The sequence below is a fragment of the Lepidothrix coronata genome, unplaced genomic scaffold, assembly GCF_001604755.1.
Source record: "Lepidothrix coronata isolate B3197 unplaced genomic scaffold, Lepidothrix_coronata-1.0 Scaffold77, whole genome shotgun sequence".
Classification (NCBI taxonomy): Eukaryota; Metazoa; Chordata; class Aves; order Passeriformes; family Pipridae; genus Lepidothrix; species Lepidothrix coronata.
Window position 1 is genome coordinate 2,069,371 of NW_016690257.1, and position 23,298 is coordinate 2,092,668.

Consider the following 23,298-nt stretch of genomic DNA (forward strand, 5'->3'; position numbering starts at 1 on the left):
GCCCCTCAATGTCTCTCTTGTCTGAGGGCCCAGAACTGCCCCAGCACTGGAGGTGCCTCAGCAGTGCCAGCACAGGGAGGGCACTGCCCTGGCCCTGCTGCCACACCACGGCTGGGACAGCCCCGGGGCCATTGGCCTCTTGCCCCCCTGGGCACACCTGGGCTCGTGTCCAGCCGCTGCCACCAGCACCCACAGGACCTTTTCTGCTTGGGCAGCTTCCTGCTGCACTTGTTAGTTTCTCGTTCTTGTATCTGGTTTTTGGTTTTTTTTTTCCAATATCTTCTCTTAACTAAAGATGTTTCAGAGGTTTTTGATTCTCTACATTTTTTTACACTTGATTTTTCACTTTAAACCAGAAATCGTGTGGACTTCATGTGCCATATGAAACCAAGTGAAAGGAAAAGTTCCTCTTCGTCTGGGAAGGAATCTGGGAACTGGACCCTTGTAGATGAAGGAGGAGAAGAGGTACAGCAGATGACTTACTTTTGTTTCTCTTTTTTTCCTTTTACACTTTTGCTCAAGCTTATTGATCCTTGTGAAACAGATGAAGAAAAACTGGCTTTTTAAGTTAAAAAGCATGATTTGAAATTTACTTCTGTTTTACTCTGCTTTTATTCCTGTAGAGTGTGGAGCTTCCTAGAATGGGTATTAACAGATAGAATTCAAAACGTTTGGGTTGCTGCTTACAAAACTGTAATTAATACAGTAGTGAAGCACTTTTACCATTGGTTTTATTGTGAACCTACTGAAAGCACCTGTGTTTGTCTGTAGGATGAGGATCCTGAAACAAGCTGGATTCTGCTTTCAGAAGACGACTTGATTGCTCTGTTGTCACAGTTTCCATTCCATGAACTCTTTCAGCAGTTCCTCGGGTTTAAGTCTGGAGGTAAATCAGTTGCTAAAGAGCTATTCTTAATTTTGCTTGTGCTAATTGTATTAATGACTACCACTGCCAAGAATACTGCTGCATTTTGAGACCCTGTGAGTGAAGTAATAATGAACCTGAGCAACAACTCACAGGCTAAATAAATAGATGAGATATATGGAAGGGTATATATGAATTAAAAACGTACAACATTACTAGCATGCACAACATTGGAATCTTTTCCCTGAGTTTGGATCTGGTTGGTACTTAACTCCCAAAAGTGCTTCCAGAACTGTTTTCCCCCTTGCCTTTTAGCTGTAATCTCACTGTGATTTTTCTCGATTTTTTTGCAAAATCTTTGGACAAGTGCATGAAGATAATTTCTTGCTGGAAGTCTCTTATAACCTGCATAGTTTATTTGTACTTTGATACTTAACAGGTGTTATTGTTCATTTCATAAAAAAAAATGTACATTTCAATTCACTGTAAAGCTGGCAAATAATGCACTATTTGCCAGCCATATGGTGAATGGTTGCTTTGAGTGCTTCTTAAGTTACTTAAAAAACCAAAACTAACACTCTTTTTTGGTCTTATTTTTCTGTCTTTGTCTTAGGTGCTTATTTTCCCGAGAAAACAACTCCCCAGGAGATGATGAAGATTTTTGCCTTTGCAAACTCCTTAGTGGAACTTCTGTCTGCGGGGTTAGAAACATTTAACAGAGCACGGTACCGGCAGTTTGTGAAGAGAATTGGTCATCTCATCAAGTAAGAGAACATTTTCTCTGTGATGTGAGTCAATTTGTTTCGTATGGCCCGGTATAAAGTTCAGAGCTGCCAAAAAACCCCCTCGAACCAACCATCAAACAACCAAAAAACCCAAAGTAAATGTAATCAAGACCTAAAAGTTGCTCTTTATTTTTAAATCTCTGTCAGTCCCTTGCTGTGGCTTCTAGGAGCATGTTCTCAACAGGCAATACAGTTAAATTGGTGACAAAATCCTTTTTTCTTCTTGTGTTATGTGAGCAGTAACTTTCTCAGTATAATTTTTCTTGAATGAGCTTTCTGCATGTACTGCCATTTCCTTGTGTACAGTTATCTTAAGGCTCTGAAGGTCACACACAAATTAATTTGGTATAACAGAATAATTTGCATTGTTTGCCTGCAAAACCAAGGAAGGAGAATGCAGAAATTTTATATTAATGGAATTTCTGCAGAAATCTCTGGAAGGCAGAGGGCCATGTCTCTTGTGACCGGACTCTGTTCTGGTTGGCCTTGTCTATGTTTTCATGTGGTGATGACATACTTAATGATCCCACTTTGACTTTGTTTGTTCTGCTGTGTAGGATGACACTTTGTCATGTGAGTGACCACTGGGCCCAGTATGTTAGTGCCAACAGACAATATGGATCAGTAGCACATCCCTACTCTCTGGAAAAATTGCAACTGGAGTTTGATGAGCTGTTTTTTAGGGCTGTTCTACATGTTCTGAAGGCCAAAAGGTGGGTTGTCCCATGTGATTTATACTGGCTGCATCTTGGAGGAGTTAGATATTTGAAACTGGGATTTGGAGTAGCTTTAAATGCTTAAATGGTTTAGACAAAGCTGAAATACATAGGATTTTTTCAGTGCATTGGTAGCATCAAGATGGGGAGGAACTATGCCATTGATTGTAGCACCTGGCAGAAGCTCTGAGGACTTGCTCAGTTCAGAATGATGTTAACTCAGAATTTGAGGTGCTAATACACATCCTCACATTGCCAGTTCTGTTGTATAGCAGAAATGTGTGCATAGGTCTCCTTTTCAAATGTTGGGATTTTTCATGGTGAAACTGTTTCTAATTGCCTCTTCAAATCCAACAGGTTGGGAGTCTGGTTATTCATGTCCGAGATGCCTTACGGAACACTATCCAGCAACATGCTTTGGAGGCTCTTCTTTGTCATGCACTGTGCTGAGAACGAGCACCTGGAAAAGCTCTGCTCTGCTCTGGAACCTGCTGACTGCAAGCAAAGGCTCAAAGGTAAAATTCCTACACACAGGACTGCTACTAATCCATTCAGCTACTGCTGCACCAGCTATGGGTTTAATTCTTTGCAGGTTGCATTGTCAAACACACCCTCAACAGCATGTCTGCTCCAGTGGCCTTAGAAATGTCTTGGGCAGTTCATGATTTTCCAGTACTTGTTCGCCCAGACTCTTATTTTAACAGCAATTTTCAGATCTACTGTCCATTTATTTTTCTCTCTGGCTCCTTCAGAGCTGCAAGAGTGCCATGCAGTAGGTACATCTTTTGTATTCTTGTACCACTTCCTGTCTTGACCTTCAGGAGTATTTGGAGAGCGAGGTTTAAACACTAAAATAGAGAATTCTGTATCACTTAGTCTTAGTTTGGTAGTCTTTTGGTTGGGTTGGTTTGTTTGTTGGTTTTGTGGTTGGTTTTTTTTTGTGTTTTTGTTGTTGTTGTTGTTGTTGTTGTTGTTTGTTTTTTTGTTTGGGTTTTTGTTGTTGGGTTTTTTGTTTGTTTGGTTGGTTGGTTGGTTTTTTTGTTTTTTTTGTTTGTTTGTTTGTTTGTTTTTGGTGAACTGACTGTTGAGCTCTTGACAGTAAAATAATATTTTTTTTAGAGTTTCCATTTTCCGCCTCCCCCTAAACCTCCTAGTTTTGGCTTCAGTAACTTGCATTGTGAGAGATCTGCTAGTCTTCCACAAGTATGTGTTTCCCTTATCTCAAGCCTTCTTTTGACGTGTTTCTTGTCCTAAATGGCACCTTTTCTTTCTATTTCCTCTTGCCTTCTGTCCTGTGTTGATCTCCACAGTGACTGTGGTGGCTTAAGCTGTAGCAGAGTTATTAAGAGGCCAGCTGGAATGCTACTTTCCCTTTGCTGCTGCCTTCATGGAAAATATTTCGGGACTTGACTGACAGGGGGACAGGTAAACAAAGCAGGAACTCCCTACTTCACAGCCTCTTTGCTGTCTTGTGGGAGAGCGAATCTCATTCTTGTCAGTTGTACTTTTCAGCTGGGTGGTAGGCTAGGTGACTATTTTGGTGGAGAAGCAGAAGAAAACGGTGATCTTGAGAGGTCACTGAGTGTCCTGGCTCTGTGCAAGCTCAGCTAGCATTTAAGGCAATTTACACAGAGTGGGAGAGAGGTATCAGCACTGTAGTTGTGTGCACTTGATGAAGTGCTGATCTAATTAGCACTTTACAGCCAAAACAGCAACAGTAACACTGTTTCAGTAGAATGTCTTTATTTTTCTTTTTGCTGTACAATTTTTACTGCATCTCAAAAAGAATGTAGTATGATGCTGTGAGTTGCAGTAACAAACACTGATTTATTTTCAAAATTATTATTTTTTCAGGCATTGTTTTGCTTCTAGGTAACTTTTTTTGTTTTAAATTCCCTGGTATGCTGATGCAGGGTATTTTTATCCTCTTCATTCTCCTCAGTGGGTGATGTCAGCACAATGCTGTTTTTCACTGATGTCTAGACAGGGAATATCAACAGTTCTTTCAGTGAAATCCATCTAATCTTCTGAAATACCTTCTTTTGACTGACATCAATATAATGCTTAATTTACTGTAATTAATACCCTGGAAGACTGTTACATTAACGTTCCCTTGGGAGAGAACCTTTTTTATTGATTTTTCCTTCCCAAATTAAGCTTGAGAAAAGAGTGGTGAATCTACAGCAAGCCCGGGTAATTGATGGAAGCTTAAGCTTGCATATGTGGAGGTGAGAGCATAGTTGCTTTTAAGGAATAGTCAGAAATTGCTTGATGAAGTGGAGTGCTATGAGGGAGCTGAACTTACCAGGACAACTTCTGGACTATGGACATATCAGGTATAATAAAATACCCCCATGGGGAATTAAGGAACATCCAGTTACTTGAGGTATTCTTGAGTATGCTAATAAACTTGCTTTGGATATCATGTTTTCATTGACAAGCAATTACCAGGTAGTTTCTCCTTGATATTTCAGACCTGTGTGATTACAAGCGTGTGTTCTCTTAAGTTTTATGAATGTAAGATGAACAGTTTTGTCTTTGCTTCCATTGCAAATGACCGTGAGAACCTGATGAACAGCACTTGCTCAGAGAGGCTGTGGCTGCCCTGTCCCTGGAAGTGTTCAAAGGCTGCTTAAATGGGGACCTGGGCAATCTTCCAGCGAGTGGCATCCCTGCCAATGGCAAGGGGTTGGAACGAGGTGATCCTTAAGGCCTCTTCTAAGCCAGACCATTCTGGTATTCTAGGATTCTGTTCCTGGTCAGTTTCCCTGCTGCCAGTAGCAAGATCTGAGGAGCCACTGATTTTTAGGGTGTCTCTGAATTTGAACTGTAGTGTGGTCTGGGGAAGAGAATTGGCTCAGTTGGCAAGTGTGTGGTGAAAATGTGGTGGCCCCACTGTGAGATGACAGGATTTAAGTGGAGGGTCTCTTCTTGCCTTATTCCTTGTCCACATCCTTCAGTCTCAGGTGATGGCTTGGTGTGGGTTTGAGGAACCCACAGACAACCCCTTCCCCACGCTGTGGGTCACTGTGCTGTGCCTTTAGATACAGTAATGGCATGGTCATTTTTTTTATGTCCTTCTGCATTACCCTAAAAAAACCTGCAAACAAGAGAATGTAATTCTCTGTAGCTTCTGCCACAAGGATGAAATATAACGTTAGGAGAGGGAGGCTGATGGATGAGACATCTCCTCTGTGTCTACTGTATCTACCAGGAGCGTAGTTTATCTTACTGTATGGAAAAACTGTTCCCTAAATTGCACAATCCTCCAGCCTGCTGTTCATGAGGTGCTTTGCCTGTACAAGCCTGACCTTCTCAGGTTGAGGTACAGTTGCAAAATTCTTGAAAGCCCTTAAAATAGACTGTAACTTAAGTGCGAGTGTTTAATCACAAGCCCGCTGAGCATGTGCCTGTACAGGTTGGGTAGCTGAGTGCCACAATAAGTGCTTTTTCTGTATATTCCACTGCTATGGTAAAATCACTGTAAACAGTTCTTACTGGCATGCTGTGCTTCAGAGGAGGCAGGCCACTCTCCAAACCTTTTTGCAGCTCAAGTGCTGCTTCCAGTCCTTGCTTTACTGCAGAAATTCTATTTAGTTATATGTTATTTTAATTTAAAATTATTTTACTTTAAATAAAATATTTTAATATTATTTAATTTTAAGTTATTTTAAAGCCCCGTGGAGGTTTCCTTGTACCCTGGCCTTCCTGTTGTCCCCCAGCCTTAGGAAAGGAACATTTATTTGTGTTTGGCAGCATCTCACTGTCGGGTTTAAAGAGGAAACCTGAAAGCATCTCGTAGCCTTTCTTCCTGTGCAGCTTCAGTTCTCTGTTTTCAGAGATACGCTTCAAACAAGTGCACCCAGTACTTTTTCTTGTATTGAATTTGAGAAATTGAGTCTCGCTTTTCCTTGTAACTCTTAGGCATAATCTAAGCCCAGGGCAAAATACTTGCAGTATTTTTATTTGTAATCATCATAGAATGATCTCCCCAGTTTAATTGCTGCTTGAGATCAAGGGATGTGAAATGGGCAATGTCTCTCTTCTTGATCAAAACCTCTCTGCTGTGCCTGGATGGACTGAGTTTTAATCTTCTCCTGGCCGTGTCCTGATTAAAACTAGAATCCTTTCATATAATTTGGGCTTAATCTGTGGAATTAATTGCTCTAGTATGTAATGGAAGCCAAAACTGTGATACTGTTTTTAAAAAGCAGAAAGATTCAAGCAGTTCTTCCTGTGGATGACTGACATGGCATAGTTAAAATAATACTAAAAGTTGAATTTCAGCCACTCCTGAAGAGAGGCTACTAATTTACAAGACTCCAGTGATTATAATTACTTTGTTACTGGTTCCTTCTCCTGGACTGGAGTGTAAGTGTATAAATGTTGATATCTGTCCTATAACACTTCTTTTATCATGTTTCTTTCACTTGATTTTTTTTTTCCCTAGACCCACAGCACCTCGAAAATTTTGAAAAGTATCTCCAGTCAATGAACTGCTCAGAAGAAATCTGTCTGCTCACCACATTTGCTCAGATGGCACAAACCAAACGGGCTGATGTTGATGAGGATTTTATCAAAATCATTGTTCTGGAGATATATGAGGTGAGTGATGTTACTGGCCCATTCAGGAGAAGGATGGAAGTGCTCTTTCCATTTCTAACAGTGGAAGGTGTGGAACTTTCTTGGCTTCTGTTGTTTATTATACCATGGAACTAAGAAAGGGCAACTTCTGAGATTTATAATCTGGTGCTGAATTAAAATAGCCTGAAGGACTTGGCTTTTATTTCTGGGAAAAAGAACAGCATTTCTGTAAACAAATCCAGAATGAAACAAATGAAGAAAAATGGGGGGGGGGTTATTTTGTTGTTTTATTTTTCTGATGCAGATCTAACCTGTAGCTCTGAACTTCCTTGTGTGGTGTTTTTTCTGTTGTGGTCTCTAGATTTTGGTGCTAATTTTTTTAGTGTGTTGTGGTGTTGGTCCTGTGCTTAATTTTGGACTTTGTGTTTAGCACTGTGACATAGCAGTTCCTTTGTCTTTTGGGGCAATCATTTTAATTTTAATATTGGCATTTATGAGTAATCTTTGTGCACGATGACCAGTTACTGAGCAATTCAGTTCTGTATTTTCCAAAAGACATTTTATTTCAGTGCCAGTGAAGGTCAGCCAAGACCAGTAACTTCTTCCTGCTCATATTTCCAGGTGTCCTATGTTAGCCTTTCCACAAGAGAGACGTTTTCCAAAGTTGGTCGAGAACTCTTGGGAGCCATTGCCAGCATCCACACGCAGATTATTTCCATACTGCTGGATCGAATTAGAGAGACCATTGAGAAGGTTGGGATGGTAAGTGGCAATGTCCATCATTTAAAGCAGTTAAAACTGGAGGCCATAACCAGACTGTGTCACAAGATACGTCTTGGCATGAATGGATTGTGTAAAGACCTGTCTATGGGGGTTTTTTGGTTATTCCACTCTTTAAGACAGAAGAGCATAATGCTGATTATTGTGTTGAGTCCTGATTATCCTTTTTTTTTTCTGTCCTCAAAGGTTTCCTTGTACCTGTTTAAAGAGCTGCCATTGTACCTGTGGAAGCCTTCTCCATCCGAGATAGCGCTGATTCGTGACTGGTTATTAAATTACGGCCTGACAACAGTGGAGAATAAGCTTGCCTGCATTATCCTGGAAGGGCTGAACTGGGGATTTGGGGAGCAGGTATGTATTGAAAACAGTTTTGAAAACTCCTCAGTTTTTCAGAGCAAAAGCTTTACTCAACTTGGGATTAGAAATGAACTGGAAAACAGTTAATTACATGCTTTATATAATGTCTGTGCACTTAATAGCACAGGATGGGAACTTCACAGTAATTTTATAACGTTCTGCTCATGCTGCTTTCTTGTAGCTGAGATTAAAAGAGACATTTAAGCGAGAGTTTCCTCTCTCTAAACAAGAGGAAACAGCTGACAGGACAATTTTTATGATTAAGATTAAGATGCCTGTGGCTGCAGAAATAGAGGAATCTTCCAAGGAGTTTGTAGGAGACTGGTGTGGCTGTAGTTTGCATGCTGGTATCCAGGTATGTCTTTCACAATGCAAGAAAACTAATGATGGAAATGAAAAATTTCAGAACCCTGAACATTATTTAAGTGATTAGAAATTGGTCCATATATTGGGCTCCTCCAGGAGCTTAATCAGTTCAGGATCCACTTCGAGGGTAAATGCTATTTTAGAGAGAAACAGAAATAAATTGGGGGAAAAAAAACCCTGTTGTCTATGTTCTGCAATCCATTTTAGCATTGCAGCCTGGGCATTTGGTCATTCTGAACTCTTCTCTTTGCTGTGTTGATGCTTGTACAAAAATATTTACTTTTTCTCCCTGTTTCTTGATGACGTGTGAAGAAAAAGGGAAAAGGTAGGGAAAATGAACAGAGAGATCTTTGCTGTGCATTAACAGGGCCATGTCTGTGCCTTCTGATATGGAGAAAAACAGTTCTGTAATGTGGCAGTTGATAAGAGGAAATTACTGTGTTTTCATACAAAAAACATGGTGATGTGGGTTGGGTTTGCTTTTAAAGGGAAGAATTCCAGTTTCTGTGTTATGTAATTTAAAATGGCATCTATGGATTTTTGGATTAATTGCTATAAATTCATGAAATGCACATGGAAAGTGATTGTGATCAACTTTTTTTTTTTTTTAAATAATCTATTTGTGTTTGCCCGGTGTGAGCCCAGAATTCTTAAATGTTGGGCTGAATTTTTCTTATGGGCAAGATTTTGCCTGGATATCGTAATATTTAATTTGAACTGCCAGAAAGAGATTAAGATTTATTTCTCTGTAGTGCAACTGAATGATACAGTTGTAGAGACCTTTTAAAATTACATAAAGTTTTGTGTTCTGATTCTGTATTTAGCAATCTGCTCTTCATCTGGATCCAGCTGTCCATTCTGAAGTTGCATTGATGGTCCTGGAAGCGTATCAGAAATATCTCTCCCAGAAACCCTATGCTGGGCTGCTTTCTGAAAGCATAAAGCAGGTATCTGTTCTTCAGAATTACAGGAAATACCTTATGAATGGTGATAATCAGGAAAAACTGCAAGTCAAGACCTTGTTTTCTTTCTTTTATTTTTTTAAAGATGTTCTATCTCGATCCTGCTAGAGTATCATAACATACCAACATTCAGTATTGTCTGCACCCACAGAGCTGTCTGAAAACAGCTGTTAGGCTTATGTGGAACATCTGTATGAGAATCATAAAATCATAGAATGGTTTGGGTTGGAAAGGACCTTAAAGATCATCTGTACCACGGGCAAGGACTAGACCAGGTTACTCCAAGCCCTGTCCAACCTGGCCTTGGACACTCCCAGGGATGGGGCAGCCACAGCTTCTCTGGGCAACCTGTGCCAGGGCCTCACCACCCTCACAGGGAAGAATTTCTTCCCAATGTCCCATCTAACCCTACCCTGTGTCAGTAGGAAGCCATTCCTGCTTGTCCTGTCACTCCAGGCCCTTGTAAATATTCTCTCTCGATGTTTCTTGAAATAGTCATTTTAATTTTGACCCCCATGTAGATCTGTAGTTGAATAGTCACAAACTGGAGCAGAAGAGACATCCTCCCTATGATTCCATCTCTTAGTATTACCTTATTTGAAGACTCAGATGTTAATCCCTTTAGAAGCTTTTCAGTCAGTGCTGTGTGACCTGAACACCCCACAAATGTTTGTTACGTTGATTTTACAGCACATCAGTCACTGAGGAAGGGATAGCTCCAAGTTACAGAAGGGGAATGGAAGGATAGAAAGATCACGATTAAAAAAAATCCCTGTTTTCATTGTTCAATCCAAGATGCTTCCATTTATTTATTCAGAGCTTTTAGCATTGTGCTGTACTTTGTCTTCTCAGGATTTCTTGTACAATGTTTCCTCCTCCCACGTGCTTTTCCCCCCCGTGTTTTCTTCCCACACTCTTCATGTTCCTTGTTGTCTCTGATCTTTTCTGACTTGCCCCTCTGCACTACTTGGCCATGGTTTGTTGTTTTGTGCCAGCCAGAGGAGTTCTCTATTTTAAGCCTATTTCAGCCTTGGCTGCCACTTGTATTGGGGAATCTGTCCTGACTTGCCTGAGCTCGTAAATGGAATTAGAGAGAAAATAGTGCTTAGGTTTTTGTACCCCTGTTCTGAGAGGGTGAAATGCCTGCATTGCCTCCCAGCTCTGCAATTTACAATACTCTGTCAGAGCACGTACAATATTTTGTTTTCCCCAAGATTTATAATACTTTCTGATCTAGACAGGATCTTCATGACCACGGCCACATGTAGGTGGCACAGACTCTACCTGTCCACATTACAGACTTCTTTCTAAGGAGAGGCTGCTAGGTTTTAGTTGTTTTTTTTTTTTTTTTGACATATGCTACTTTTTTTACACTAGCTGTCCTAAAGGTTGTAAACATTGTGGAAGGTTGTTGTGTGGCTTTCTTTTTTCAGTAGTAAAATCAAAATTCAATCCAAGATCCACATCCAGCTTGGAAAAATCTAGGCAAACAGTGTTGACAGCCTTTACTAAAAAGGATGGGAGGGGTAGGGAGAGGAGGTGGAAATCAAGGCAATAGGAACAGAGTGTTTAGATAAACTACATGGTGTGTCTAAAGAATAACTACTGCTGGTCTGATCGTACAATCATAGAAGGTTTGGGTTGGAAGGGACCCCAGAGATCATCTAGTGCCAGTTCCTGTGTCACAGTGTTGTGATAGAAGAGCAGGCCCATCCGAGCTGCCCCAAGTCCCCGACTGGAGCCACGTGTGCTGTGTTGTTTCAGCTGTGCTCCCTCTCATTTCTGCTCCTGCTGCTCTGTCCCAGGTCTCCTACTTAGCCAGCATTGTTCGTTACGGAGAAACGCCGGAGACTTCCTTCAACCAGTGGGCTTGGAGTTTGATTCTGAGGCTGAAGCTGCACAGGAACGACCGCGGGGTGCAGCAGGGCGGGCCGCCCGTGCCCGTGTGCGACAGCGCGCTCGACGCGGCCGAGTCGGTCGCGCTGCACCCCCTGCTCAAGGCTGTGAAAGCAAACATCCCCATAGGCTGCTACCTGGCACTGGCCATGACCACCCTGGGGCACAGGTAAGTGCTTCTTGTGTGTTTGCCTTGGATGGGTGGCCCCAGTGACTGGCCCCAGTGACTGAGCAACCTCCCTGGTGGTGAGATGAGGGTTGTTAAAGTTCTTCATGCCTGTTTGAATGAAAAAGGACTTGTGATGCAAGGCATTGAGGAGTCTGTTGGGGACAGTGTCTCTCTTCTGAGGAGACACTGTGGGAGTTGGGCTTGTTTAGCCTAAAGAAAACTGAGAGGGGATCTCATTAATGCACGTAAACATCTCAAAGGTGGGTGTCAGAGGATGATGCCAGACTCTACCCAGCAATAGGATGAGGTGCAATTGCCATAAACTACAACACAAGAAGTTTCACCTCAACACGAAGAATACCTTCTTTATATTTAGGGTAGCAGAGCTCTGGAACAGCTGCCCAGGGAGGTCTTAGAGTCTCCCTCTCTGGAGACATCCTAAACCCACCTGGATGCTTTCCTGTGTGACGCTCCAAGTGACCCTGCCTTGGCAGGGGGATTGGATTAGAGGATTTCCAGAGATCCCTTCCAACCCTAATTATTCTGTGATTCTGTGACTGTAGTTGGACAGAATCACAGAATCATTTAGGTTGGAAAAGACGCCTGAGATCATCGAGTCCAACCTTTGACCAAACACCACCATGTCACCTAGACCAGGGCACTGAGTGCCACATCCAGTTTGTTTCTTGAACACCTCTGGGGATGGTGACTCTACCACCTCCCTGATCAACCTGTTCCAATGCCTGACAACCCCTTCTGTGAAAAGAAATTCTTCCTGAATTCTTCTTTCAAAGAACACGGTAGTTCCTTTATTTTGCTAATAGTATTTTTTGCCTTCTGCATGTTAAGGTGAAAATAGTCATTTGAAACAGTACTGTTAACCCCCATTTGAAACTGGGGGGTCCATCTACAAGTAGTGAAGAAAGATGTGCAGACCATCCTCCGAACTGAGGAGATGTCAAAGCCAGAACATGTGAAACTCCCTTTGTGGGTTCTTCTTTTGCCCAAACAGGGAGGCGAGTTGGCTGGGTTAGGGAACACCACTGAGCTTTAAACTGAGATGTGGAGGAAGACCTGCATCTCCAGGGATTTTCAGAAGATGGGACACATCCACAGAAGGGCAGGAAATACTTACCTAGTCTGTCAGCAGTTGAATGGTTCCTATAGCTGAATAAAAAGCTCTGGATTTAGCTGTTTAGGTTTTCAAAGATGAAGTGTAAAGTTATGAATGTATTTACATCTCAGATTATAGAGACTAAATCAACACCTAATCTTTCTTTCTACTGATAGTCAATGTGTTTTTCTTAATTATATACTTTTTTTTTATAGCATTGAGAAGTTCTGTGCTGAAGGGATCCCTCTTTTGGGTGTACTCGTCCAGTCTAGACATCTGAGAACAGTGGTGCATGTGCTGGATAAAATTTTACCATTGTTTTACTCTTGCCAGTATTACCTCCTGAAGAATGAACAGTAAGCATTCTATGTTCATGATACACTTATTTATTTATTTTATATATTTATTTGCTTAATTTACGGTAATTGCAATGAAAGTTAATCTTAACTGTTAAATTTACATGGCTTCGTGCTGGGTTTTGCATCCAGTGAGAACATGATGATGGAAGTACATCTGGTTTCTGTGCTGACTAACTTTTTGGCATTGACTGTGGTTGAGGAAATAGTTGTAGTAGAAGTGTGTCCTGCTGACACCACGTGTACAGCTGTTGCTGCTGCTGTGCCACAAAAGTGTTCTTCAGGCAGCTGTATTTCAAGTAGCTGTGGTGTTAGATGAGTGAGAAAGACCAGCTGGCAGTATCAGTAGGGACACAGTATGTCCAGTGCTGGACTTCAGATGTCTGTCCTGGTCAGTTTGTAACGTGGTCACTGAGGTGCCTTTGTCTTGGACCACTTGACAGTCTCCCAAACAACTCCTGTGCTAGATTTCGATGCTGATGTAGATCAAGGACTGTATTTAGTCCTGATGAGCTGCCTTGAATTACAGTCTGCCATGAAATGTTCGTACTGTGCCTATTATATGGCTAAAGTGGAGCAAATAAATCTGCACTGTGGGTGTGACTCAAAGCCCTGGATATGTCTGTCAGCAGTGCTGTTGAGCTGGTTTTAAGTTCCCTAGACACAGCTCTTCTATTTGTTACTTAGCAGAAGATATTTTAGAGTTAATTTCGTTTGTTGACATCCCTAGGTTTTTATCTTACATCCAACTGTTCCTTCATCTGGACAGTGGAGTCCCTCAAGGAGTTACCCAGCAGGTTACCCATAAAGTGACACAGCACTTGACAGGTGTGAACTATGGAGAAAACGTTAAGCTGCTCAGTAGTATGATACAGGTAAGAAGATTATTTAACAAAAAAAAGAAGGGAGGGGGGACAGTATTTAAAACCAGGCTGTTTTGACCAAGCTGGTGTTTAATGTTGGAAAGGATACTGAATTTGGCAGTTGTGCAGCCAGGGAGTGCCCTGCATCTAGCATTAAATAGTTGGGTTTAGTTTCCTGAAATGCTTCTGCTTAAACTTGCCTAAATCTGGCAGTGCATCTGATACTGGACATAACAACAACGTTTCCCCTCCAGACTTCTTGGAAAATTAATTTTCCAATAGCAGGTCATACCTGCTTAAAAAAAGGAAATGTGATGTGCAGCACTACTCTCTTATTTGTGTTATTCGAGGAATGCAGCAAGTGTATTAATGTTTGAAAGCTTTGCTTTTGGCCATTCATTTGGGGCTGTGGGATGAAAAAAATGTTGCTGTGTGAGGGAACAGTAGTATTTTTTTGAAGTGCAGAGAGGTCAAGGAGCAAGGTCATCTAACATTAGAGGAGGGTAAGGGAAACAGACCTACTCTGGGAAGTCCTTTTACAGGAACAGCAGGTGACACTTAAGAAATAGATGCTATTTATGCCTCCAGGTCACAGGGGTCCTGCTTAAGGCTTTTATGCCTGTTTTTGCTGCTTGCACAAGATGCTCTGCTCTCCAGGCTGTAGAATTTGCAGGAGTTTGGAGGCTGGAGTTAACAAAGCTGTCCTTGCTTAGGTATAGAGAGCATGTACTTGAAGGATAGGCCCACAGCCTTGTGCAAGTTAAACAGTTCTTCAATAGATGCTTAACCTTTAATTGATGCTGCAATCTGTTGACTGATTTTACACTTTTATTTGGCAGACTCACATTTTTGTAAGTGACCAGCCAAATGGAGTGGGACCAGCTGCAGTACTGGAGTTCTGGGTCCAGGTCCTCACCAGCCAGCAGCTGTGGCACCGGGACAGGGCAACACTCTGCTTGCTGGATGACTTATGTAAAGCTGCTTTTCAGTACAGTCAAGAGGACTGTGTACAAAAGCTGCTTTACCAACAGCACAAGGTAAATAGTTGTGGTGTACTGGTGTGGCTGTTGAGTAAATGGTCAGTTTGTTTGTTGCTCACTCTGATTTTGATGTGAGTGTATTTTCCTGAAGTGCTACAGAAACAGTCATAGAATCCTGCCTTGGGCAGGGACACCTTCCACTAGACCAGGTTACTCCAAGCCCTGTCCAACCTGGCCTTGGACACTTCCAAGGATGGGGCAGCCACAGCTTTTCTGGACAATCTGGCATAAGTGATAATGAGGTTATCTGATTTTCTTCTGAGTGGGTCAAAATCAGTGAAATGTCTGATATTTTGATAGTAATTATTAAAACCAATTTGTAACACAGTTTTCATTCATATGAGTTCTATCACAGTTTGTGTTCTTTGCATTCCAGATGTTCAGTAGTGTGTTTAGAACAAAAATGGGACTTCCTCTCCAGAAAAAAACAGAGTTCAGTGAAACAGGATATTTTCACTGAAAAAAGAAATGAAGTACAAGCAGGCATCTCAGTGGTGCCTGGCTGAGCTAAGATGGGAAAGTAGCAATATGAGTCAGAAAGGAACTTGTATGAAAGTAGAGTGACATACCTAAATCTTCTAAATAGAAATACCTAAATCTTCTAAATCACTGCTTCTTAAAAAAAAAAGACCCAAATGTTTTCTGTTTCTGTGCAGAATGCTTTGGGCTATCACTGTGACAAAGGTCTGCTGTCTTCCCTTGTTAGCTGGATCGTGGCTGGCAATGTGACACCATCTTTTGTGGAGGGCAATGCCAATCCCTCTCAGGTAAGTGATGGTGTTGTGTGAACAGCCCTGAGATAAGCAGTGTAGAGGTGTCTTGAGGGCTCTTTTTTCCCTGCTTTTGCATGTTTTTGCAGATTTTTTTCTTGTTCCTTTTTTTTTCTTATCCCAGAGTGATTTTTATTTTCTTTTTTTCATTTTCTTGTGATAAAGTCCTAATTTAGCCTAAGAGAATTCTGTGGGTTTATTACACTGAAGGGAACATGGACATTTTCCATGGAGAGAGTTTGTCTAATCTGTGTCCAAGAATTCGTATAATAGGATTTAGTAGTTAGGTTTTCTTTCTAATCTTCAGTTACTCTCAATCTATTTAATAAGAGAAAATATGTGAAGCCTGACTTTTCTATTAGATCAGTCTTTATCTGATAAATATTTTGAATTTTAGTTGCCTTCTCTCTGTCTGAGTTCCTTGTTCAAGCAAAAGGAAGAAAAACCCTGCAGTACCACAAATGGAGATGTGTAGTGCAGGTGGGAGAAAGGAGATCTTATTTTACCGAGTTTGTTTCCTCCAGAACTCTCTGGATAATTCTGTCTGTTGTCCCTGCTTTTCCCTTTCTGTCCCAAGATAGTACAAAATACGAAGGGGAAGTTTGAATGTGAGGATAAAGAGGAAACTGGTTTTCTTCTTGAGATGTGATACTGCCTTTTCCAGCTTTGTAGTTGGAATCTGTCAAAGACATGTTCCTCTTAAGAAAGCAGCAAGCTTCCTGATCCTATCCCCGCTATTTTCTTATCAATGTTTCTGTTATTTCTGTGTTGTCCAGGTCTGGTTTTCGTGGATGGTGTTAAATATGGAGTCAATATTTGAAGAAGATTCACAGCTTCGCAGAGTTGTGGAGGGGGAGCTGGTTATTAATGCTTTAACTCCTGACCAAGCTTTGAAGGTGAGAGAACTGTCCATTCCTTTTTATTAGAGAGAGAAGTGTTCCCTTGTGTCATTTAGTTTTATCTTACGTACTTTTTCTTACCAGGGTAAAAGAATAAATAATGCTTTATCTGGCTTTACAGGTGAAAATATACCCCAGGGAAGTTTTCTTCTACATTTTGAGTACATTTGAGTTGTTTTACATTTAAAAACTACCATGCAAATAATACAGAAAACTTCAGACTTCAGTTACTAATTTGTGTTCTTGCATGATTTTCTGGGTCATCTGAATGCCTCATGACTTTTGGTGGATTTACTCTATACTACTGGGGTGGGGAGTGCTTATTTTTCAGGTGGGAAAATGAGTCTGTATTTCAAACAGATGATTTCTCAGATGATCTGAATTTTGCCTCTACTTTTCTCCATTTTCTGAATTATTTTCCAAGGCTTTCGGAACTGTTTAGGTCTCTCCCTTAACAAGGAACTTAATCAGGTGTATTTTAGGCCACGTTGCAAGCTTTTTCCAGGTTCTTTGACCTAATTCAGTTAGAAATTCTGGAGCAAAGCGAGTGGAAAGCAAAGCTGTCCAGTCTCAAAAGTGTGACTTTTGGCCCATCTTTCATCTCAGCTGTTTCAGTGTGTTTTAATGAAGCCCCATGAAACTAGATTTGCCTGGGCTCTGTCCAGGCTGGTACATGTCTCGCATCCTTGAAGCACAGTCTGGAAAACATTAGTCCTTTGGCTTGCATGTCTTGATTTAGCCAAGTAGTATGTGGGTAGTGTGTGGAAAAAGGATGCTGAGGGTTCCTGAGGTCTGGTGTAGGTGATGAGGTAGTGCCAGGGTCTGCTCTGAGGTTTGGGAACTGGGGAAAAGCCTTGCATTGCCCTGCATCAGGCACAGTCCAGGAGGGCTTGATGTGGGACTGTTCAATGATTTAGTGGGTCTGTGCTGTTGCTAATACGGGGTGTTGCTTTGTCTTCGTTCTGCTTTTCCTTCTGTATTCTTTCTTCAAGTCAGTTTTACTCTACATTTCGAATTTTCACTAGAGCTATATGGAATGTAGGCTGGAAAAAGATAAAAGTAGCATGCTGGAAGTCTAAACCAGGAGCATCTACCTCTGTGAGGAAGAACAGTAATTAGCTGTAATTAGCACCAATGGCCCATATGTTGGCCTTGCATCAGAGCCGTCATGGTATTTTTTTTTCAGCATTGGAGGTGTAGCTCTGCTCTCCAGCATAACTGTGAGCTGGGCAGCTCATCCTTCAAGACCTGGAACAGATGTGTGACTGTTCCCAAAGTTTTCTCCTCTGTAATTACCAACTGTGCGTGCTGTGTTACTCTGTTAAATTAACCTGTGACAGCCTGTTACAGCAGAACACCTGTCTGAAAGTGTTGTTTCTGCAGAAAGCCCAGGCCCAGCTGAAGCTGCCCATCGTCCCTTCCCTTCAGAGGCTCATGATCTACCGCTGGGCTCACCAGGCCCTTGCTACCCCGGCAGATCACCCTCTCATGCCACTGATCTGGCAGAAATTCTTCCTCCTCTACCTTCACCGACCAGGACCACAGTACGGGTGAGTCTCACCTGCTCCTGTAGATCAGCAAGCAGAGATGCTGATTTGGCACTTGCAACAAGACTTAGCTGTGCTTTTTTTTGTTTGCTTTTCAGGTTACCTGTAGATGGCTGTATTGGGAGGCGTTTTTTCCAGAGTGCAGCTCACGTGAACTTGCTGAACGAGATGAAACAGCGGTTGATAGAGGTGGCAGACTTCCACCACGCTGCCAGCAAAGCACTGAGGGTGGAGAGCCCTGCTGAGGGCACTGACAGGTCACCAGAGAAGGCCAGCTGCTCACCTGAGTACCTTACTTCACCTGAGCTGCATAAGGAGCTTGTCAGGTAAAAAAAACCTGCCCAGTTCCATCTTATTCTGTGCAAATGCCCAAGTAACTACTACAGCACAGTTGTAGCTGTGTGAGACGCGAAGGGATGCGGCCTTAGATGTGCTGCAGGACTTGTTATATACATAGAATCATTCAGGTTGAAAAATTCAGATCATAAAGTCCAGCCATTAGCTCAGCACTGCCAAGGCCACCGCTAACCCAGCTCCCCAGGTTGTGGTCAAATCAGTTCCTCTGGTGGTACAATGTGTTCTGTTGGAGAGGGGGCTGATTTTACAACTAAAAATAAAACATTGTTAATAGAGTTGTCACCCCCCCTTAGGGGAGGAGCTTTGCTTTTTAATGAATAGTAGTAACCCTGTGCTGGTAAAATATTTATTGTTTAGGCATATCTGCTACCTACATGTGCATCACTAGCTGTAAATGTAGAGTGCTACTTGGTTTGTATACATCTGTTTGTCACAGACCAGGGCTTAAATTTATGTTAATTATGATGATTTCATCAGGAAATATACTGGGGACTTGAGCACATGATTCACTTTGTGCAGTTTGCTTGGTTAGCAAGCTAAAGGTGAGCTGTGCCAAGGGCGTTCTGTGCCACCTGAAAAATGATAAGTCTGCTTAACCAAAGCCTTGGCACAAAGCTCTCTTTTTGTCTTGGAGTAGTCTAAGGAAAGGGGTATAGTCACTCACTGCCACTCACCTGCTGATCCCTTACTTTTGTAAGGGATGGTAACTTCTAAGAGATGCCTTATGCACACTAAAACTGAGGCTTTGCTATTCCAAAGTCAGTGGTTCTGTAACACGGAGACTTGTGGTCTGAAAAGTCCTCCATAAGAAGTGTTTGCAATATGGCAGTACTTGAATAGTCCCAGAAACCAGATGAAAGGATTATTTGGAAAGAGTCCCTTATTCAAAGGCTTTGGGTGTATGGAATCTGAGCTCCTGGTGGGTGCTCCCCTCAGCAGTCAGTAGGTACTGTACCAACAAACAAGGGAGATCATAAATCCTACTTGGGCCTTTGTGAAAAATAGTCCAGAGATGCTCACTGGGTGTGACTTGGTTGATATTTTCAGTCTTTCATTTCAGAGAAGTTCCCCACTCCAGTATAAATACAGACTGCTCTACACCCAAGTAAATCTTAGGTTAAGGAAGTTGAGCGACCTGTCTAGTTTCCTAGACAGGGGGGGAATTATTGGTAGGGCTTATAAGGGCCAATTTCTTGGAACTAGACCACTCCCATTTTTTCACCAATGTCACTGATGTAGGAAACAGGAGTTTGCTAGTGTTATTTAATACCACAGTGTGAAGATTTAATGGCATTTTAGTGCTTCCTTGTCAGGAAGGCTTGGATAGTATGGTTAGAGAAAAGGTACCACTCAGTGGAATGATGCCAGCTGAAGAAATAGGTGTATTTATGTAAAAGTACACTATTAGCAGAGGAGGAAATGAGAATAAACTAGCCATGAATGACACTCTGGAAAAAAAACTTGAAGAATGTGACTCAACTCAGATGTTGATTTTTAGAGCAGGCAGTCTAGAGGAGTCATGGGGTGAGAAGCCAAACTTGCTCACATGTACTCTGTTTTTTCCTGTGGTCATTTGAATTGGGTTGTGGTGAGATTCCCTGGCATAATAGACTATTCCAGTCCTGGGTCTTGTGCTAATTGGCATAAATGTTTTCCTTTTCAGAATTTGTCCTGTTACTCTTTGTTATTACTCTTTGTATTTTTCTAAGTGGCTTCATGTCACTGATGGTATTTGAACTGACAGTAAACTACTCAAAAAGCACCTGAAACCCCAGTTTTGAGCTGTGTCACCTTGTAGCAGTATTTGTTGCCTTAATTCTGAACCCTAGAACAATCAAAGTTCACACTGATATGTTTTTTCCCTTTTTTTCTCTTTTTTTCTCAGGCTTTGTAATGTTTTAGTTTTGTGGTTGGAAGAAGAGAATTTCCAGAAAGGAGACACATACATTCCCTCTTTACCAAAGCAGTATGATGTACATAGACTTGCTAAAGTCATGCAGAATCAACAGGTAAAGTGCTAATAACCCTGCAAATCTGGGATCCAAAGTTCACTTGTTAAAATGAGTCCTTGAAATCAGTGAGAGACTTGGTGTCACTAGTCTTGAACACGCATACAGCAAACTGCCTTCCTTTATATTTGAAAGAGGGCTCAGAAGTAGATTCCTTACATATCTTAATGACAACACAGTCCTTATTCTGTACTGCTCTGTAATTTGCATTCTAAGATAATATTAGAGAATTGTTCAAGTTGGAATTTTAAATAACAAAAGACTGGAAGCCAAAACCTGCTCATGTTGGTAGTCTGTAAAATGTCAGGTTCAAATATAAGTTTGTGAGTGGGAAGTGTATATTATTCTGTCCATCAAGCCTAAAGAATTAGTGTAACTAAAAAACCTGTAAGAGGGGAGATTTTGGAAGGGCATTTCCTTATGCTTGCTTTGTTTTTATTCCTCTAGTGTATGTGACTGCTGGAAATGCAGCAGTTAATTATGCCGTGATGTTTTAGACTATAGTGGTCTTCATGTTTGCTTTTTAAGAACAGATTTTTAATAATCTGTACCCTTTGTCTCTTATTTGTCAGAAATTATACCATGTCAGATTTCTTCTCTAAGTGTCACGAATGCTTTTCAGTAGCTTCTGTATATGTGGTAAGAATTCTTCAGGTTAGGCTGTTTTCCCCCTTAATAATACATTTCTTATGACCTAAAACTACAGGGTCTGTTTTTATGTACTTATTTTAGTTCCACAGCTACTAGGATGAATGCACAGTGTATGCTACTGACCAAAATAGGAATGGTAATTTAATTCTTTTGTGGTTCAGGATTTGTGGATGGAGTTTGTCAATGTGGAACTCATACACCACGAGTTTCAGGAAGCTCTAAACCTTTGGCTGCAGGTTCAGCTCGAATCACATACAACCTGTGTTCCTGCAGGGCAGACAGATTTCACCAACCCTTTATCAGGTAAGAGATAAGAATATTATTAATGAAACTGCACCATAAAGGACTTTGAGGGTGTCAAAGCCCTGGTTTCTCTAGGGATTTAATGATGCCCGTGAATGAAGATGTCAGTACAGTTTGTTTTCTCTGGGTACAGTATTTTGCATGAAGTTGTCATGGTTTCCCCACTAAGATTCTCATGTGAGAGGTTAACATGGATGGTTTTGGCTTCAAGTTTGCCACATCACAGAGCAGAGCTAGAGCTTCATGGGTGAGCTCCCCAAAAATTCCTCTGCACAGAGGATGTCCCACACAGGCTGAATTTTCCCGAAGTTTAGGTAGAGACAGCTGCAAGCAAAGGGAAAACCCTCTGTAACTGAAAACAGTGGATTTTTTTGTGTGACTGATTAAAAAAGGAGAGGGAGGGAATGGAAGGAAACTGGAATAGTTTCATAGGCAAATTAGTTTGGACAAAGAAACTGAGCGGGAATCAGCAGGAGGAGAAGGCCGACCTGGGGAGAGGCTGTGCTTTGGGGAGGAACTGGAGCTGACAAGACAAAAGGTGAGAATGAGCTGTAGGGAAAGGAAGATGAATTTTGCTTAGACTGGATCTGGAAGCCTCTGTCAGATGAGAAGAATAAATGGAGTGATATGAGGAAAATAAATGGGGTGATATGAGGAAGGTGGGACTGGTTGGGGGAAACAAGGAAAGCAGTGGGGCTTTTGATCCTAATGTTTGTGTGATGGAGGAGCTGGTAATGAAAATTAGCTGTGTAAAACAGACTTTGAGAAAAATAGGAAGATTAGTTGACTTTTTTTTTTTTCCTTTTTAAAAAGAGGAATCCTGAGAAATACTTGTCTGCTGCTGAAAATGTTTCATGCCAAAAAATTAATGCTTTTGTTGAGCTTCCTCTGAAGTTTTCTTATTGACAGAACTTGCTTCTGCTTTCTTTTTGTAGCCAAAGAGAGGATCATAAATAATTTGAAGAAGTTTGATACTCCCAAGCCCCCTCTCCCACTCCAGACAATGAAAGCCCCTGTGCCAGTCATTTCCTCTGCCAGTCTAGTGAGTCAGAAGGAAGCAGTTCAGCTCATGCGTAAGGACCTGAACATCCTGCAGCAACATGCCAAGTAAGTCATAGCTGTGTTCCTTCTGCCTCTCTGGTGTGTCCAGCAGTGTCTGAGCATCATCACAGAATGGTTTGGGAAAGGACCTTAAAGGGCATCCAGTCCCAGCCCCTGCCACAGGCAGGGACACCTTCCACTATCCCAGGTTGCTCCAAGCCCCGTCCAACCTGGCCTTGAACACTTCCAGGGATGGAGCAGCCACAGCTTCTCTGGGCAACCTGTGCCAGGGCCTCACTACCCTCATAGCCAGGAATTTTTTCCTAACGATGCCCTTCACAACAGCCTCATTTGTGGTGTTGGCACAAGACCCATCAGTACTTGATTTCTTATCCTATTTGTTTTCTCTTTCTTCTTGTCTATCGTGTTGTTATTCTAGTCCTTCAACTGAGACAAGACTGCACAAGTCTTATCTAATGTCTGAGTTTATATGATCCAGCATCTAACTTCTACATTTCTTTTCTCATTTGTCATACTTTCTGAAATAAAGCCTCCTTTTAGCCTAAATTTCTTGACAATGAGTTACTTAACGCTTTTGCACTAATGTAGTAGTTGCAATATGAAGCACCAGAGCCCCCGAGAAAGAAATCTGATTTCTGGATCTGTTGGCTTTGTGAGTGAAAGAGACTCTCTGTTTTTAATATTCTTAATCAGAGAATCCAGCTGAATTATTTTCAAACACAACTGATCAATCTGTAGCTGTTCTTGCCCAGTGTAGTCACTTAATAACGATATTATGAACCAAAAAGTTATTAAACCCAAGAGATTGTGTTGAAACAATTCCAACAGCAATTTTAGGTGGGTTTGG

The 23,298-nt window shown here is 41.6% G+C and overlaps 1 protein-coding gene across 1 annotated transcript in view; it reads left to right on the top strand.

Annotated features, from left to right (window-relative positions):
- Positions 1 to 23,298, top strand: part of EPG5 (ectopic P-granules autophagy protein 5 homolog) — a 54,035-nt gene that overhangs the window by 10,429 nt on the left and 20,308 nt on the right. The window contains exons 6-25 of the mRNA XM_017819737.1: positions 357 to 465; positions 772 to 886; positions 1,479 to 1,629; positions 2,208 to 2,363; positions 2,724 to 2,881; positions 6,817 to 6,971; positions 7,572 to 7,712; positions 7,917 to 8,081; positions 9,278 to 9,400; positions 11,221 to 11,480; positions 12,810 to 12,950; positions 13,681 to 13,825; positions 14,653 to 14,850; positions 15,510 to 15,620; positions 16,400 to 16,519; positions 17,906 to 18,072; positions 18,168 to 18,395; positions 20,312 to 20,435; positions 21,248 to 21,389; positions 22,325 to 22,496. Of these exons, the coding sequence (XP_017675226.1) occupies positions 357 to 465; positions 772 to 886; positions 1,479 to 1,629; positions 2,208 to 2,363; positions 2,724 to 2,881; positions 6,817 to 6,971; positions 7,572 to 7,712; positions 7,917 to 8,081; positions 9,278 to 9,400; positions 11,221 to 11,480; positions 12,810 to 12,950; positions 13,681 to 13,825; positions 14,653 to 14,850; positions 15,510 to 15,620; positions 16,400 to 16,519; positions 17,906 to 18,072; positions 18,168 to 18,395; positions 20,312 to 20,435; positions 21,248 to 21,389; positions 22,325 to 22,496 (3,081 nt within the window). The remainder of the gene's footprint in view (positions 1 to 356; positions 466 to 771; positions 887 to 1,478; positions 1,630 to 2,207; positions 2,364 to 2,723; positions 2,882 to 6,816; positions 6,972 to 7,571; positions 7,713 to 7,916; positions 8,082 to 9,277; positions 9,401 to 11,220; positions 11,481 to 12,809; positions 12,951 to 13,680; positions 13,826 to 14,652; positions 14,851 to 15,509; positions 15,621 to 16,399; positions 16,520 to 17,905; positions 18,073 to 18,167; positions 18,396 to 20,311; positions 20,436 to 21,247; positions 21,390 to 22,324; positions 22,497 to 23,298) is intronic.